Below are 13,227 nucleotides of genomic sequence, written 5' to 3'. Positions count from 1 at the left end.
GCCATGGGGGTCCGACAAATACATATTAATTTGGGGGTCTTTCACTTGAAAATGTTTAAGAAACACTGGTTTAAACAACTTTGGAAACAAGCCCAAATAAGCAACTACACTTTAGAAACAAACAAGCCCAAAAACCCGCAACCAACCAACCAAATTATTTACGAGCAGAAAAACACGCCCAAAGTCGCTTATAATAAGCGGACATGGCAACACTGGTCCAAACATCCCAAGCAAACCTATATCCTATCATCTATGCTCCGTCGCACGACGGTGTCGCGCGTCGAAAATAGCAGACCTACAAGCTCACGTAGGTCTGCTATTTTCTTCACGACGGCAGCAGACAGTAATAATAATAATAATAATAATAATAATAATAATAATAATGATGATGATGTAATAATGGTAAAATAATATAATAATAACAAGAATTATTAATATAATAATGATGATAACAATAATAATAATAATAATAATAATAATAATAATAATAACGATGACGACGACGATGATGTTGATAATGATAATGATAATAATAAATAATAACAAAATTCTGTTATAATAATAATAATTAAAAACAAGTCAGATGCTCTTCTCACTGATGGCTTTATTAAGGCACTCTTGCAGCATTAACAGGCCAGCGTCAAACTGTAGTGAAACATAAAATAATATGTTCAGAATAAACATAAACATAGGCTAACGCAAACACACATAAACGTAATAAAAGAAAATACACTTTAAATTAAATTATCTCACTCTCTGCATAACACACAGGGAAAGAGTCCATGGGTGCCCAACAGAACGGCGAGGCATAACTGAAAACAAAATCTATCGAATGAAACGTATAAAGAAAACACATGAACTTAAATATTCACATTTAAACAATCAAACAAACCTTTGTTCGCTTCACGCTGTCAGAACAAACGTTACGCCGGCATACGCAACAAAACGGAAGTGGTAACACTTGCTGTGTCCCACTGACACTACGCCATATGGCGTTCCGGCATGACCAATTGAAGATACTTCCGGTACCTCAAACCCATACAACCTAAGATAATAAACCTATGAGCAACAAAAACAAAAATAAGGAAATGAATACAAAAATATTATGGTAGCCAAAATTGTAATCATAATAATAATTATAACAACAACAACAACAACAACAACAATAACAACATCAATATCAATACTACTAGTATTACTAGGCTACTAATAATAGCAAAGCAGTACAAACGTACAAACAAATTTGCTGTAAAAGCACTAGAGAGCAGCATTTTAACACATACAGTAAACAACCATAACAATATAAGTCCTATAGGACTCAAGCTATAACTTAATGACTATCAGACTTAATTTTATCCTTCAACTTCTTGTTTATGCGCCAAAATGACTGTATAGACAGGTTTTGTAGCAATTTGTCAATGTTGTCGAATGTTCTAATCATGTATACTTTACTTCTTTTTTTTTCTCCAATTGTCGAATGTTTAAGCATGTTCTAATCATGTATACTTTACTTAAAAAAACATTTTATGTTCGGGGAAAAAAAAAACATTTCGTAAAAGATTGCCAATTTAACACCGAGGTACCCACTCTTCCTTAGTGCCCATCTATCCTTTTACCCTCTGATAGGTCTAAAACTATGTATTGTGTCGACAATATTGATATATATTATATGCCATTGTATCCTATTTTATTGTGACATCTCTGCATAACTCAAGTTTGCCTGCCAATCCTATGATTTTATTAAGTTCAAGGTGGTCTGGAACTAATCCTAGTATTAGTTCTCTCCTTTACTCTAGAGACTGCATGTGTTTTGAGTTGCACAGCGCACAGGCCCTCTGATGTCACTGATTATCTCTGGAGGAATACAATAACAGCTCATTGGAGTTAACTTGACCATCTATGACAAAGCCACAACACCTCCAGCGAGGCTGGTCAGAGCCAAGGTCTCACCAAAGTCTCAACCTACGAGCAAGGCTCCTCATGGCCAGCTGTCGTCGTCAGAGCTGATAACAACTTCATTTGTGTATAACTGTTGTGATCATTGACTGTTTAGTCAGAGAGATATTTTTGCTGTACAGTGCCTCGTGGATTGATTCTTTCTCTTAATACCATGTCAACCTTTTAATTTGAGAACCGGCTTGTGTCTGTCTTTGATTTCGTCTCATCCTTTTTACACTGGGTTTTTCAGCTGTTTAACTACAAATAGTTTTAATTAACATAGAGCAGGATTTACGACCCTTATCAGCTCCTTTACCAACTGTATCAGTGTGTTTCAAGTTTCAATCCAATAGTCCCACTTCACTCACTTTATCTAAGTCAGTATGGACCCCAGGAACAAAATGCTGCTCACCCCTGACTTAGATAGATAAACCTTTATTGATCCCACGGTGGGGGGGGGCAATACTGTAGCCTGCACTGCAAAACAAAAACAACTCCCAGTCACAGTTGTTCATCCCATGACTCGCTTAAGCGACACAAAAAAAGTGCCTGTGTCAACAGTGCAATCAGTACAATAACCAATAAAGCAGTGGTTCTCAAAGCCGGGTCCGGGAACCCCAAGGAGGGGGGGTCTCCAGCAAAATGATTGATCTCTTTCTTCTTTTTGTCGGAGGGGACATGTTCCCGTCTTCCCCGCCGAGATCAGTGCCCATCATGTTGACAGGAGAGATGATCAGAGGAGCAGAGTTTTTACCGCCATTACTAACACCGGGACAGAAGTATGGACAGAGTTTGCCGGCGAAGGTGCAGCCAGTGAACGAGTGGAGATGAACTCTGGTCTCCACATCGTAAAAGGAGACGAGACCCTCCTCATAATCCACAAACACGCCCACTTTCTGTAACCTCCCTCTTACAGGGAGGACGGGAGGGCTAGCATTGGCACTCACCCCGTACACATACACATTCCCATTCCCATCCGACCATATCGTCCAGTAACCGCTGTTGGCACTCAGTGTGATCCTTCCCTTCCTGTCGACGGACTCTCTGGCCACGCCTATATCCCAGGAAATCTTCCCGTTAACCTGAACCTCGTAGTAAAACCTTCCCGAAGAGAAGCTTTGTTTTCCTAAGACACTGAGACTATGAGAGAATCTCTCCTCGTTGTCTGGGAGTTTCTGCCACACGTCTCCATCACTCACCTGCTTTCCATCCTCAGACAGGATGAGACAGGGATTTGCCGTATCGGGGTCCAGAGTTACATCCACTGCATATTGCTGGATGATCCTCAGCTGCTCTGTATCACGCAGATTCTTCACAGCTGTCCACACAGCTGTCCTCACAGTCCCCGCATGTGTAGACTGATGGACATTGACCTTTGTCCAGTCCTTGGTGGGTGGAAGGCTGTTGATGGATGTGAAGTTCTGGAGGAGGCGGAGGTGGTCTGCAGTGTCTGAGAGCTGCCTCAGCTCAGATCTTCTCTTCTCTAACTGAGCGATTTCCTGTCGCAGCTCTCTGATGAAGCCTTCAGCCTGTTTCTCTGTTGTTTTCTGCTTCTCTTCAATCACATCAATTTGCTTAGACTGGATTCTCTGAATACGGCCTATCAGAGCAGTGAATCTCTGAATACGGCCGATCAGAGCGGTGAAGACCTGCACACTGTCCGCTATCTCTCTGTCTGCATCTTTCTTGTTCCGCTCTACTGAGTGTTCGATCTCCCGAATCTTCACTCGTCTCGCCTGGACCATCCGCTGAACGTCGGCCTCCGTCTTTCCCAGCTCAGCCCTCAGAGACACGACGTGATGCGACCTGTGGTTTGACTCAGTGCAGAAAAGACAAACAATGGTGCGGTCGGACTTACAGAACAGCACCAGAGGTCTGTCATGTTTCCGACAGATAAAGTCTTCCAGGTTCTTCACGGGGTCCATTAGTTTGTGTTGTTTTAACACGGCGACTCTGTGATGAGGCTCCAGGTGAGTGTCACAGTAGGAGATCTTACACACCAGGCAGGACATGGCGGCTTTGAGCTTGGTCTCGATACAGATGTCACAGGATACCTCGTCTGCTTTAGCCGCCTCTTGCTTTGTGGTGGACTTCCTGAACTGATCAGCCAACTCAGATAGCACCTTATTGACATAGACTTCTGGTCTCTTGCGGAAGGTTTTGATACATAGAGGGCATTTACACACATCAGTCCTGTCCCAGAGTAGTGTGATGCAAGTCTTGCAGTAGTTGTGTCCACAGGGAATGCTGATGGGATCAGTGAACACATCCAGACAGATGGAACAAAGGAACTGCTCCTCCGAGTGGAGAATACTGGCAGAGGCCATTTCGACACACTCTGGGAATAATAAAAGTGAAAGTATCAGATGTAGTTCTTCAATGCTACTTCTCACAGCTTAATAGTTATATGAATCTGCTCTGGATTGTATTAGAATAAAGCTCAACAATGTCGAAAGGTGTCGAAACATGCAGTGGTGGGAAAAGTACTCAAACGTTTCACTTAAGTAAAAGTATCAATACTGCAAGTAAAAGTCTGTTATCAAAATTTACTTGAGTAAAAGTACACAAGTATTGGTATCAAAATGTACTTAAAGTACCAAAAGTAAAAGTACTAAAATGTTTGAAAATAGCAGATCTACAAGCTCACAGCGCGTCGCATAGCCTAGGTATAAAATAGGGCTAAAATAGTGGTTAATGTATGTTTTATAATGTAATCATGTATATCTGCAAAGTAACTAGTAACTAAAGTTTTCAAATAATTGTAGTGGAGTAAAAGTACAATATTTGTCTCTGAGATGTAGTGGAGTAGAAGTAAAAGTATAGACAATTGGAAATACTCCAGTAAAGTAAAAGCAAACTCAAAATTGTACTTAAGTACAGTACTTGAGTAAATGTACTTAGTTACTTTACACAACTGGAAACATTTTTAACAATTGAAAGATCAGACATTTCAAAGAATAGGGAAATAGGGAAAGAGCATATGTCTTGATACAGTTTCATATATATTTTAAGATATATTTTTAACTCAAATCTTTGCTTCTGGGGGTCGCTGGCATTAAACACTTTCAGATGGGGGTCCGTGCGGCCAAACGTATATCAATTTAGGGGTCCTTGGCATGAAAACGGATGAAAACCACTGATCATGGACACAGGGAGGTGAGAGCTACCTGTATGAGGTCACTGATGTTCTTCCTCAGTCTGAGACACTCTGCTCCAGGAAACAACTCGTTCAGATCCTGTCTGTTCAGCGACTGGATGTCTGTGTCACTGACAAAACCTGCCTCTACACACACACACACACACACACACACACACACACACACACACACACACACACACACACACACACACACACACACACACACGCGTACATGTAAAGCAACCATTTATCTTGTGAGGAGGACCGATAGAGTTAAGAGGACAAGGCAAATGATTGTCCTCACAAATTGTCTATTTCTCAAATTCTTCCATACATGTAGGGAAATCTGACACAAACATGTTATTATTTATACAGTAATGAATGCAAATACTTATCATTTTGCTGTCATAGGCTCTATGCACAGCAGCCATATTATCACTTCCTTCACAGGTGTTACCAATGATACTAATGAAGGCTCTGTTCCATAGTTCCATTTAGTGTAGCACGGTGGTTTCCACGACCCCCATAACTCTGAGAGTGTACAAATGGAACCAAATGGACCCGTAAGGGTCCATTTGGTTCCATTTGTACACTCTCAGAGTTACACACCCGTAAGGGGACATTTGGAAGCCCATGAGGGTCCCTGGACCCCAACTGTAGACCCACTGGTGTAACAGAGTGTTTCCAGTGAGCCAACATGCAACAATATCAGCACCCTGACTCTTGGAGGTCTAAGACCCCAAAATATGCCGTTAACTTCAAGTCATGATGCAAAGGTCCCCTTTGGTATGGAAGTACCTTAGGGCCATAGGAAAACATTTATCCAAAGAGACGAGTTAGATCACCCTTCATTTCTGAAATATACACGTTTTTAAAAATGGCCGCCACCATTTACAGCAATACAGCAGAACCAATATCTTTGCTTCTGTTAAAGCTATAATAATAATATTGGTGTCAAAGTGTACATTTTTGGGGTCAAGTAATCCAATTCAATAGGTTTCCAGGCAAAAAACCCAATAATTTTCTTATTGCCATTGAAAACAGGGGTAAAATATGCACATTTTATTAGAAAAATATGTTTTAACAGGGTAACTTTCCATTTATTTCCCCTATAAAACTTTAATTTAGTTTTCCCTTTGGCTTGGAAGTACCTTAGGGCAATAGGAAATACATTATCCAAAGACACAAACTAGATAAGACGTCATTTCTAAAGTATGTGCGTTTTAAAAAATGGCCGCCGCCATTTACAGCAATACAGCATAGCCCATATCTTTGCTTCTGTTAGAGCTATAATGATAATATTGGTGTCAAAGTGTACATTTCTGGGGCCAATGAATACAATTAAATAGGTTCCAAGACTAAAAAACCCAATAGTTTTCTCATTACCCTCACAATGGGGGTAAAATATGCACATTTCATCAACAAAATAAGTGACAACAAGGTGACATTAAATGTTTCCCCCTATAAAAAACTTTAAGAAGTACAACCTCTTATGCACATGCCATATGCTCTATGTGTGTCTGTCCAATCTAGGAACCCAGTCAAAAAAAGGAAAAAACAGCACCCTTTTCGGGTTTTTTTCTTTGAATTTGACTCTGGGGGGGGACCTCCCAATAGAATGTGGATAACAGGATGGTGGCCATTAGGTCCGCCCTCAGCCCTACACTTCCGGTCTATGTGTCTTTGTTTACATTCCTAACATTCCTAACTATACACGTTGTATCAGGAGGTCCCGACAGATTTACTGTAGCTGCGGAGCTCTGAATCTGTCTTGAGAGATTAGTGTCTGTCTGACTGTATGTGTATATGTCTGACTGCTATCACCTGAGAGTTACACCTGTTGCTGCCACAAAACATAAATTCTGCACCAGGGACTGCGACAATTTGATTAAATCAGAGGTGACAGAAAATCTGAGACACTTTGAGGTTCAATTTGAGGTTTGTATTACTTTCTCTTTGAATATAGACATTTTCTTTATGTTAGCTGTGCCATTAAAGATCAAAAAGTGGACAGAGCAAGAAGAAGACATTAAGAGTCTGTGAGCCCAGTAAAAACACAGTGCATGAATAGTGGTGGCAAGTTCACTGCACAGGCTATACTCTCATGCTCATCATCCTCATGTGAACAAACCACACCGTGTTTCTTCTGTGGTGAAGTTGGCAACAGAAAGGAACTAAGGAGGGCTTCCAACCTGGGATTGGATCGAAAAGTGAAATACTGTGCTCAGGTGCTGGGTGACTAGCTAAATAAGCTGCTGGTGACATGGTAGCTATGGAAGCAGTGCATCATTGTGCATGCCTGACTATGCTCTATAGAAAAGCAGAAACCGCCGTTGTGACACGACAGAAAATAAGGCAACACAGGTCATCAGAGCACATGTCCTCAATGAATTGTTTGAGTCAATCAATTAGTATTAAATGTAACACCACGCGCCTTCGTGAGGATATTGACATCAGATCTGTGCGACTAGATCGTGGCTGGTCCCTGTTATGTTGTTTGATGATGACCTGGCATGAAAAGCAACACATCTACTGATGTCTCCATCGTCTTCAGAGCAGCAACTTCCGGGAAGAATATCTTCCGATGAAACAATAATTTACAGGTTCCTTCACAGGTTCCTGATTCAATCCCTCCCCTACTGCGATTGTTCCTAAAGATGCTTCTGAATGGATAAGGTATTGACCAGCCAGCCCCTGAACCAGAGACGTGCCAGGTTGCTACATCAATTGGGCAGCAAATCATTTACAACTCTGTGAAATGCAGATCCAAGAAATGTGGCAGTAGTGTTAGTTGTCACATAAGAGAAAGGGAAACAGCTTCACTGTATCTGGCAATGAATCTGCACCTGCATACTGGCAGTAAACACCAGGTGGATACCATGCATAAGCGAGGTATGTGTATGTGATATAGTGAAGTTTACTATTACTACTGCTAATTTGGGAAATCAGCCAGTCCAGCAAGGGGCATTCACACACTGTCTGGGGGATGGGGGTTGTCTTAGCCATGACGTAGACTAGTACCCCGGATGCAATGTTTTCATTCAGTTGCATGCTACCAGCGGAATGTTGTGATTGTATCATGCTGAAGTTTACTTGAGTAGAAAGGATTATTTCACAACACCTGTGTGGTTATTCACAGTCACGATATAACAGTGTGTATCATATGATTGCTTGAAAACATTGAGTACAGTGATCAATCAGTGGGAGCAGATTGGTGTGGTGGTCCCACCTCAGGCAGTTAAGGGTGTCTTCACCAATGGTGGTTTTGACAACATTGACCACAACCCATCATCAACAACAGCAAAATCAGCCCTCCACGTGACATGCATTAGCATTCAGTAACATCCTAGTTCCAGCTAAGATGGGGAAGAACCTGTACAATCCTTGCCAGCTTTCTACACAATGGATCTGGATGTTTCACTCCAAACTGATGTTCCTGCCCTTAATACAAACAGTCATCCTCAGCCAGCCTCCTCTCATCAACATACTTGAAGAAGGCTCCCAGTGGTTGGAGAGAGTCAGACACCTTGAGGGTGAAGAATGGATCTCATGGGCTGCATATTATGCAAGCATTGCAGAGCGTTGTTCAGCCCCCCCCCCCATCCAGATCAGACATACTGCCACTGTTCATAGAGTCTCCTACCAGTCCCATATGGCTTGGCTTGGCATGCAATGAATGTCCTCCTTCAAGCAATCAACTACCTAAATCCAGGTCAGACACCAGTCATGGTAGCTGATCAACCCCTATTCACACTTGCCAAAAAACTTCAGTGGAAGTTCCCCCAGACAGAGCTTGGTGAGGACTCCTTCCTAGTTACATTGGGGGCAATGCATACAGAGAAGATGCTCTGGAGTGTGTCATGGAGACTGGCTGGGTGGATGGCAGTGGATGGACTACAGCTCTTACCAATAGTGGTATTTCAACTAGTGGCAAAGCTCAGTCTTTCATTGGTGTTCACCACATCTGCAGAACCCGGTACATGCAACAGGTGTCTGTAGCTGCTCTGTATATACTCATGATGAAGGCTTATGAGCGATATTTGGAAAAGGCAACTGACAGAGCCGATTCTCAGTTCTATGTAATGTGGGTTTATAAGTTCTATTCATATCGTTAATGTGTTCAACTAATTAATCATTCAATTGAATAGATGATGTATATTCTTCTCCTTATGTGTGCAGAAGCCAGAGACTGCATATTAGGTGGTTTGTTATCGTTACAGCTACAGATGTTTGCATTCCTCTGTTATCAGTTCACTCCCTGCCTTGGAGTTCTCTCTCTCTCAGTTTGCTCTGCCTGTACGCTGTTATAAATTACATTCAGTATAGATTACTAGAGTAATCTGATACTTTTAAGTACTTTTGGTCACGCCTCCCTGCTAGCTTCTCTGTCTGTCCTGTTTCCTTGTATAAATGACAATGTAAAGTGAGTTGTACTCCAGAAATGATTCAGGTCAAGCTGTACATTTTTCCTTGCGGCAAGTAAAAAAGAAGGAGATCTCCGTTGTGTCTGTGTCTATCTTATTCCAATGTGTGATCTGAGCCTAAGGTGTTTGTAAAATGATAAAGCAATCTATCATTACAATGGTCCCTCGAGCCTGGATGTCAGAGCTGTTCCAAGAAGAGTAAGAAGGAAGACGCCGCTGGAAAAGTCTGCAGCCAGGACCCGGATCCTGAAAAAATCCTGGAGCGTTGAATTCGCCTCCAGGCCGGTGGTCATCTCGTCTTATCATCTGCTCTTCAAGGAACGGCCGACGGCATTTGAACGCTGATCACACAACTATAAGATAGCACGTGAGTAAGACACAAAAGTTGTCTATCTGCGTGCATATAGACATAGGCCTAAGCACTGAATAAGCAGTGAAATCTTAGGATATTTTGCTTGTTTTAGAAGCAACAGAGTGATTTATTTCCTGCAAATTGTATACTGTAGTGTGTATGAAATCACAGATATTGACAGACGTGCGTCATCACTATGTGTATCCAAAACGCGATCTGAGTGAGTTATCCGGGTCTAACGATTTTCTCTCCGCGGTCATCACTATGTGAGTGAGCCGTGAGCACTTTTCCGGATCATCTTCTAGAATAACCCACGAGGTATCTATATTCAGTCTAAATCTAGAATAACCCCCATTTCATTCTAAGGGGTGTTCGGTCTAGATTGGATGAGAGTACTCTTGGGTGTTCGATGAGAAATCCGTTGGAACGTGGTGAAACTGAATGTGTTTATATTGTATGTTTGTGCTTAATATTACTAAAAGATCCTCACTACCGTGAGCACCTTTCCGGAGAAATCCGTTGGAACGTGGTGATAGTGTGATATTAAGATGTGTTATTAAGGAATGTGTGAAGTACGATTCAACCAGTATACAGCAGTGTAAATAACGCTCGAAATAAGTATGAATGATAATCACGGTGGTTGAGAGACGAGGTCTGTTTGGGACAGTCGCGTGGACTGGTGATTTCTGTATGAATCTATGAATGAGAGTACAGTGAATGTGTGTGGGGATCCCCAGGGAATATGTGTATGTTCCTGTAGAAGCCTATGAGAGATTGTGAGGAATGTTCAGTGGAATATATGTGAATGAGAGAGAGAGAGAGAGACTAAGTGCGTGAGTGGATCTGCCTCTCTGTTGTGTGACTGTGAATGAATAAGATTTTCAGTGTCTGTGTATGTCCTCACGAGTATAGGAATACAAGTGAATGTGTGTGTGTGTGAGGGCTACATGTGTGTGCCGAGCAGAGAGAGATAGCGACTGCTTGAGAGTGTGGAAAAGTAACTGAGTACATTTACTCAGATACTGTACTCAAGCGTGCGTGTATGCAAGATGGGAGAGAAAGCGAAAGAAAGAGAGTGGGGTGATGTTGATTACCAAGGAGCTAGACCAAAAGGAAAGAAGGGACCCTCCCGAACATGTTTTCGCTGTGGCCGTACCGGCCATTTCATAGCAGATTGTAAATCGAGCACTACGGTTGACGGATGGGAAGAGGAAAGACATAATAACAGAAAGACACGTAAACCTAAGAGCAGAATGGAGAAAGATGATACATGGCAGGACCTTGGTTTTATTGGTACAGAAACCCTTATATATATATATATATATATATGATGAGGGCACACATTCTGCACACATTTGGTATTAATTAGCTACGATGTCTAAGCCCCTTGCCTGTTTACAGTAGCCAGTCTAAAGCAAAGTTTTATGCATGAATAAAAGCCCCACATCTTATTACAGTCATAATTAGAATCTTAAGCCAGGGAAACGTTTCCAAATGCAATCATCTATATGCCCTTGCTAAATTATTCCACATCACTGAGTTGGCTACAGCAAGAAAGTCTCTTATCCCTTAATTTGTTCATCGAAACAAACTATCGGCACCTGACACCAATCCCAGCGCGTGATTTTCAGACAGTGGGAGATCATGTACATTGGACTCCAAATACCGCTATGAGTATACTTAATCACTGGGCGTTACAGCTTCAGATGTAGTTTACTGTATAAACCATTCTCAAGAGTGTGAGTGTGAAAGTGACTGAGTACATTTACTCAAGTACTGTACTTAAGTATCACATACGTGTGGGGGGAAGAAGTGACAGAATGGTGACTGAGCAAATCAGTAACTCCCAGAGAGTAAAAGTATTTTTGTGGTTGGTATGAATGAGTTACAGCGAACAGTTGAAATGAGTGTATGTTGGAAAGTAATTGAGTACATTTACTCAAGTACTGTACTTAAATGCCAACCAATAGGGTTGCTGTGTGGTACTGTGTGTGGGGGTGTTTAGAGGAGTCTGTGTGCACGTGTGTATGTGCACGTGTGTGTGCGGGCTGTGTGCTAACAGAGCGAGACAGAAAGACAGTGATGAAGTGAAAAAAAAAAAAAACATCACAAAAGGCCATAAGTTCTAGTGATATTTAGGAGCCCTTATCAGTGAAGTATGTGCAGTTAAAGCTATTAACCAGCTCCCATATAAGGCCCATTTTTCTGTTACAAGCCCTTTGTCTAAACTCAAATGTTAAAGATGTGTTATGACTTCTGTTCTGTTGCGGTGACATTACATTGAATTAAGGCCTGTGGGTGGTTTACTCTGAAAGAGTGATCAAAGTAACATGGGCCTTTGCTTAATGATATTGAGCTCATTGCGGTAGAATATGAAGTTTTTAGTAAATTAGCGAAGCGAAGTGAACCTTAAATATTAAGAGGGATTAGTTCCAAGTACCCCAAGCTAGGAATGTGCACTGCAGGGTCAAGGGGCATTACTGTCCAGAGAAGAAGCGTAGAGGTTTGTGTGTCGTGTCCTGGAGTGTGGGTGGAGTTTGCAAGCTACTGCAGGGCTGCAAGTCTGAATCCGCTGTGCCATGGAGTGGCTCACAAACTTTTTGTATTAAAACTATATTCAATATTTTTGTTTTGATTTAAAAATAGTTAAAAGACTTAAGCGAAGATAGCTCTACTTTTGTAAGTGACATTTGTGTCTTAACTAGCAATGGAAATCTTTTTCCAAAAGATGGCAGATCTACAAGCTGTAGAGCAGTTGTTGATTTTAAGAAATACTCAATAATGAAAAGTATCATAAGTATTAGAAGACTTATGTAAAGTTACCCTATGTCAAAACTGACACTTCGTACATGTTTGAGAATCAGTAGTATTCATAGTTTTGGCCCTTTCCCTCTCCACATGTAAGAAACTAGAGTATTTCTACTCAAATTGTGGAGTATATCATGTGAAGACATTCTAATCTCAGCCTGCAAGATGTTATGGGTAGAGCAGTGACTACCTCGTCCCAAGCCCATGGGAACGCTTATATAAAAAAAAAAACAAAGGAAGCGAGTTCAGTTCTCATGGAACTTATCTTTCATTTGTTGTGTCTTGATACTAGTGTGTCAAATTCCTATATTTGAAGTACCCAAGCAGTGTTATAAGGCGATTGTTTTATTTTTTTATTTTTTTATAATTATAGTGTCTTAATGCAGTAATTGAAATATATTGAACCAATCATCTGAGTAATGGTTCAACAGGAGGGATAGTTGAAGATTATGAAGCATATTCACACTATATTCACACTATATTCACACTTATATTTTAAAAATTCTGGTAAAAGCCATACACTGTAAAAATGAATTTGAAGACGTTACAAAGGTCAAAAGAACTAG

General features: G+C 41.2%; 1 protein-coding gene across 1 annotated transcript; it reads right to left on the bottom strand.

The window, feature by feature from the left end:
• Window positions 1-749: 749 nt before the first annotated feature.
• LOC311062794 (E3 ubiquitin-protein ligase TRIM21-like) lies at window positions 750-4,265 on the bottom strand (the record flags this gene model as incomplete). Its single annotated transcript, XM_084082012.1, has 3 exons — window positions 750-756; window positions 2,617-3,475; window positions 3,566-4,265. The coding sequence occupies 3 exons, from the start codon at window positions 4,263-4,265 to the stop codon at window positions 750-752; spliced, it is 1,566 nt and encodes a 521-aa protein (XP_083938138.1).
• Between the last annotated feature and the right edge of the window lie 8,962 nt (window positions 4,266-13,227).

This window comes from Gymnoscopelus microlampas (assembly GCF_963454915.1).
Source record: "Gymnoscopelus microlampas genome assembly, chromosome: 16".
In the NCBI taxonomy this organism is placed as follows: domain Eukaryota; kingdom Metazoa; phylum Chordata; class Actinopteri; order Myctophiformes; family Myctophidae; genus Gymnoscopelus; species Gymnoscopelus microlampas.
Note: the sequence above shows the minus strand (reverse complement) of the source record. Positions and strands in the feature narration are given on the sequence as shown.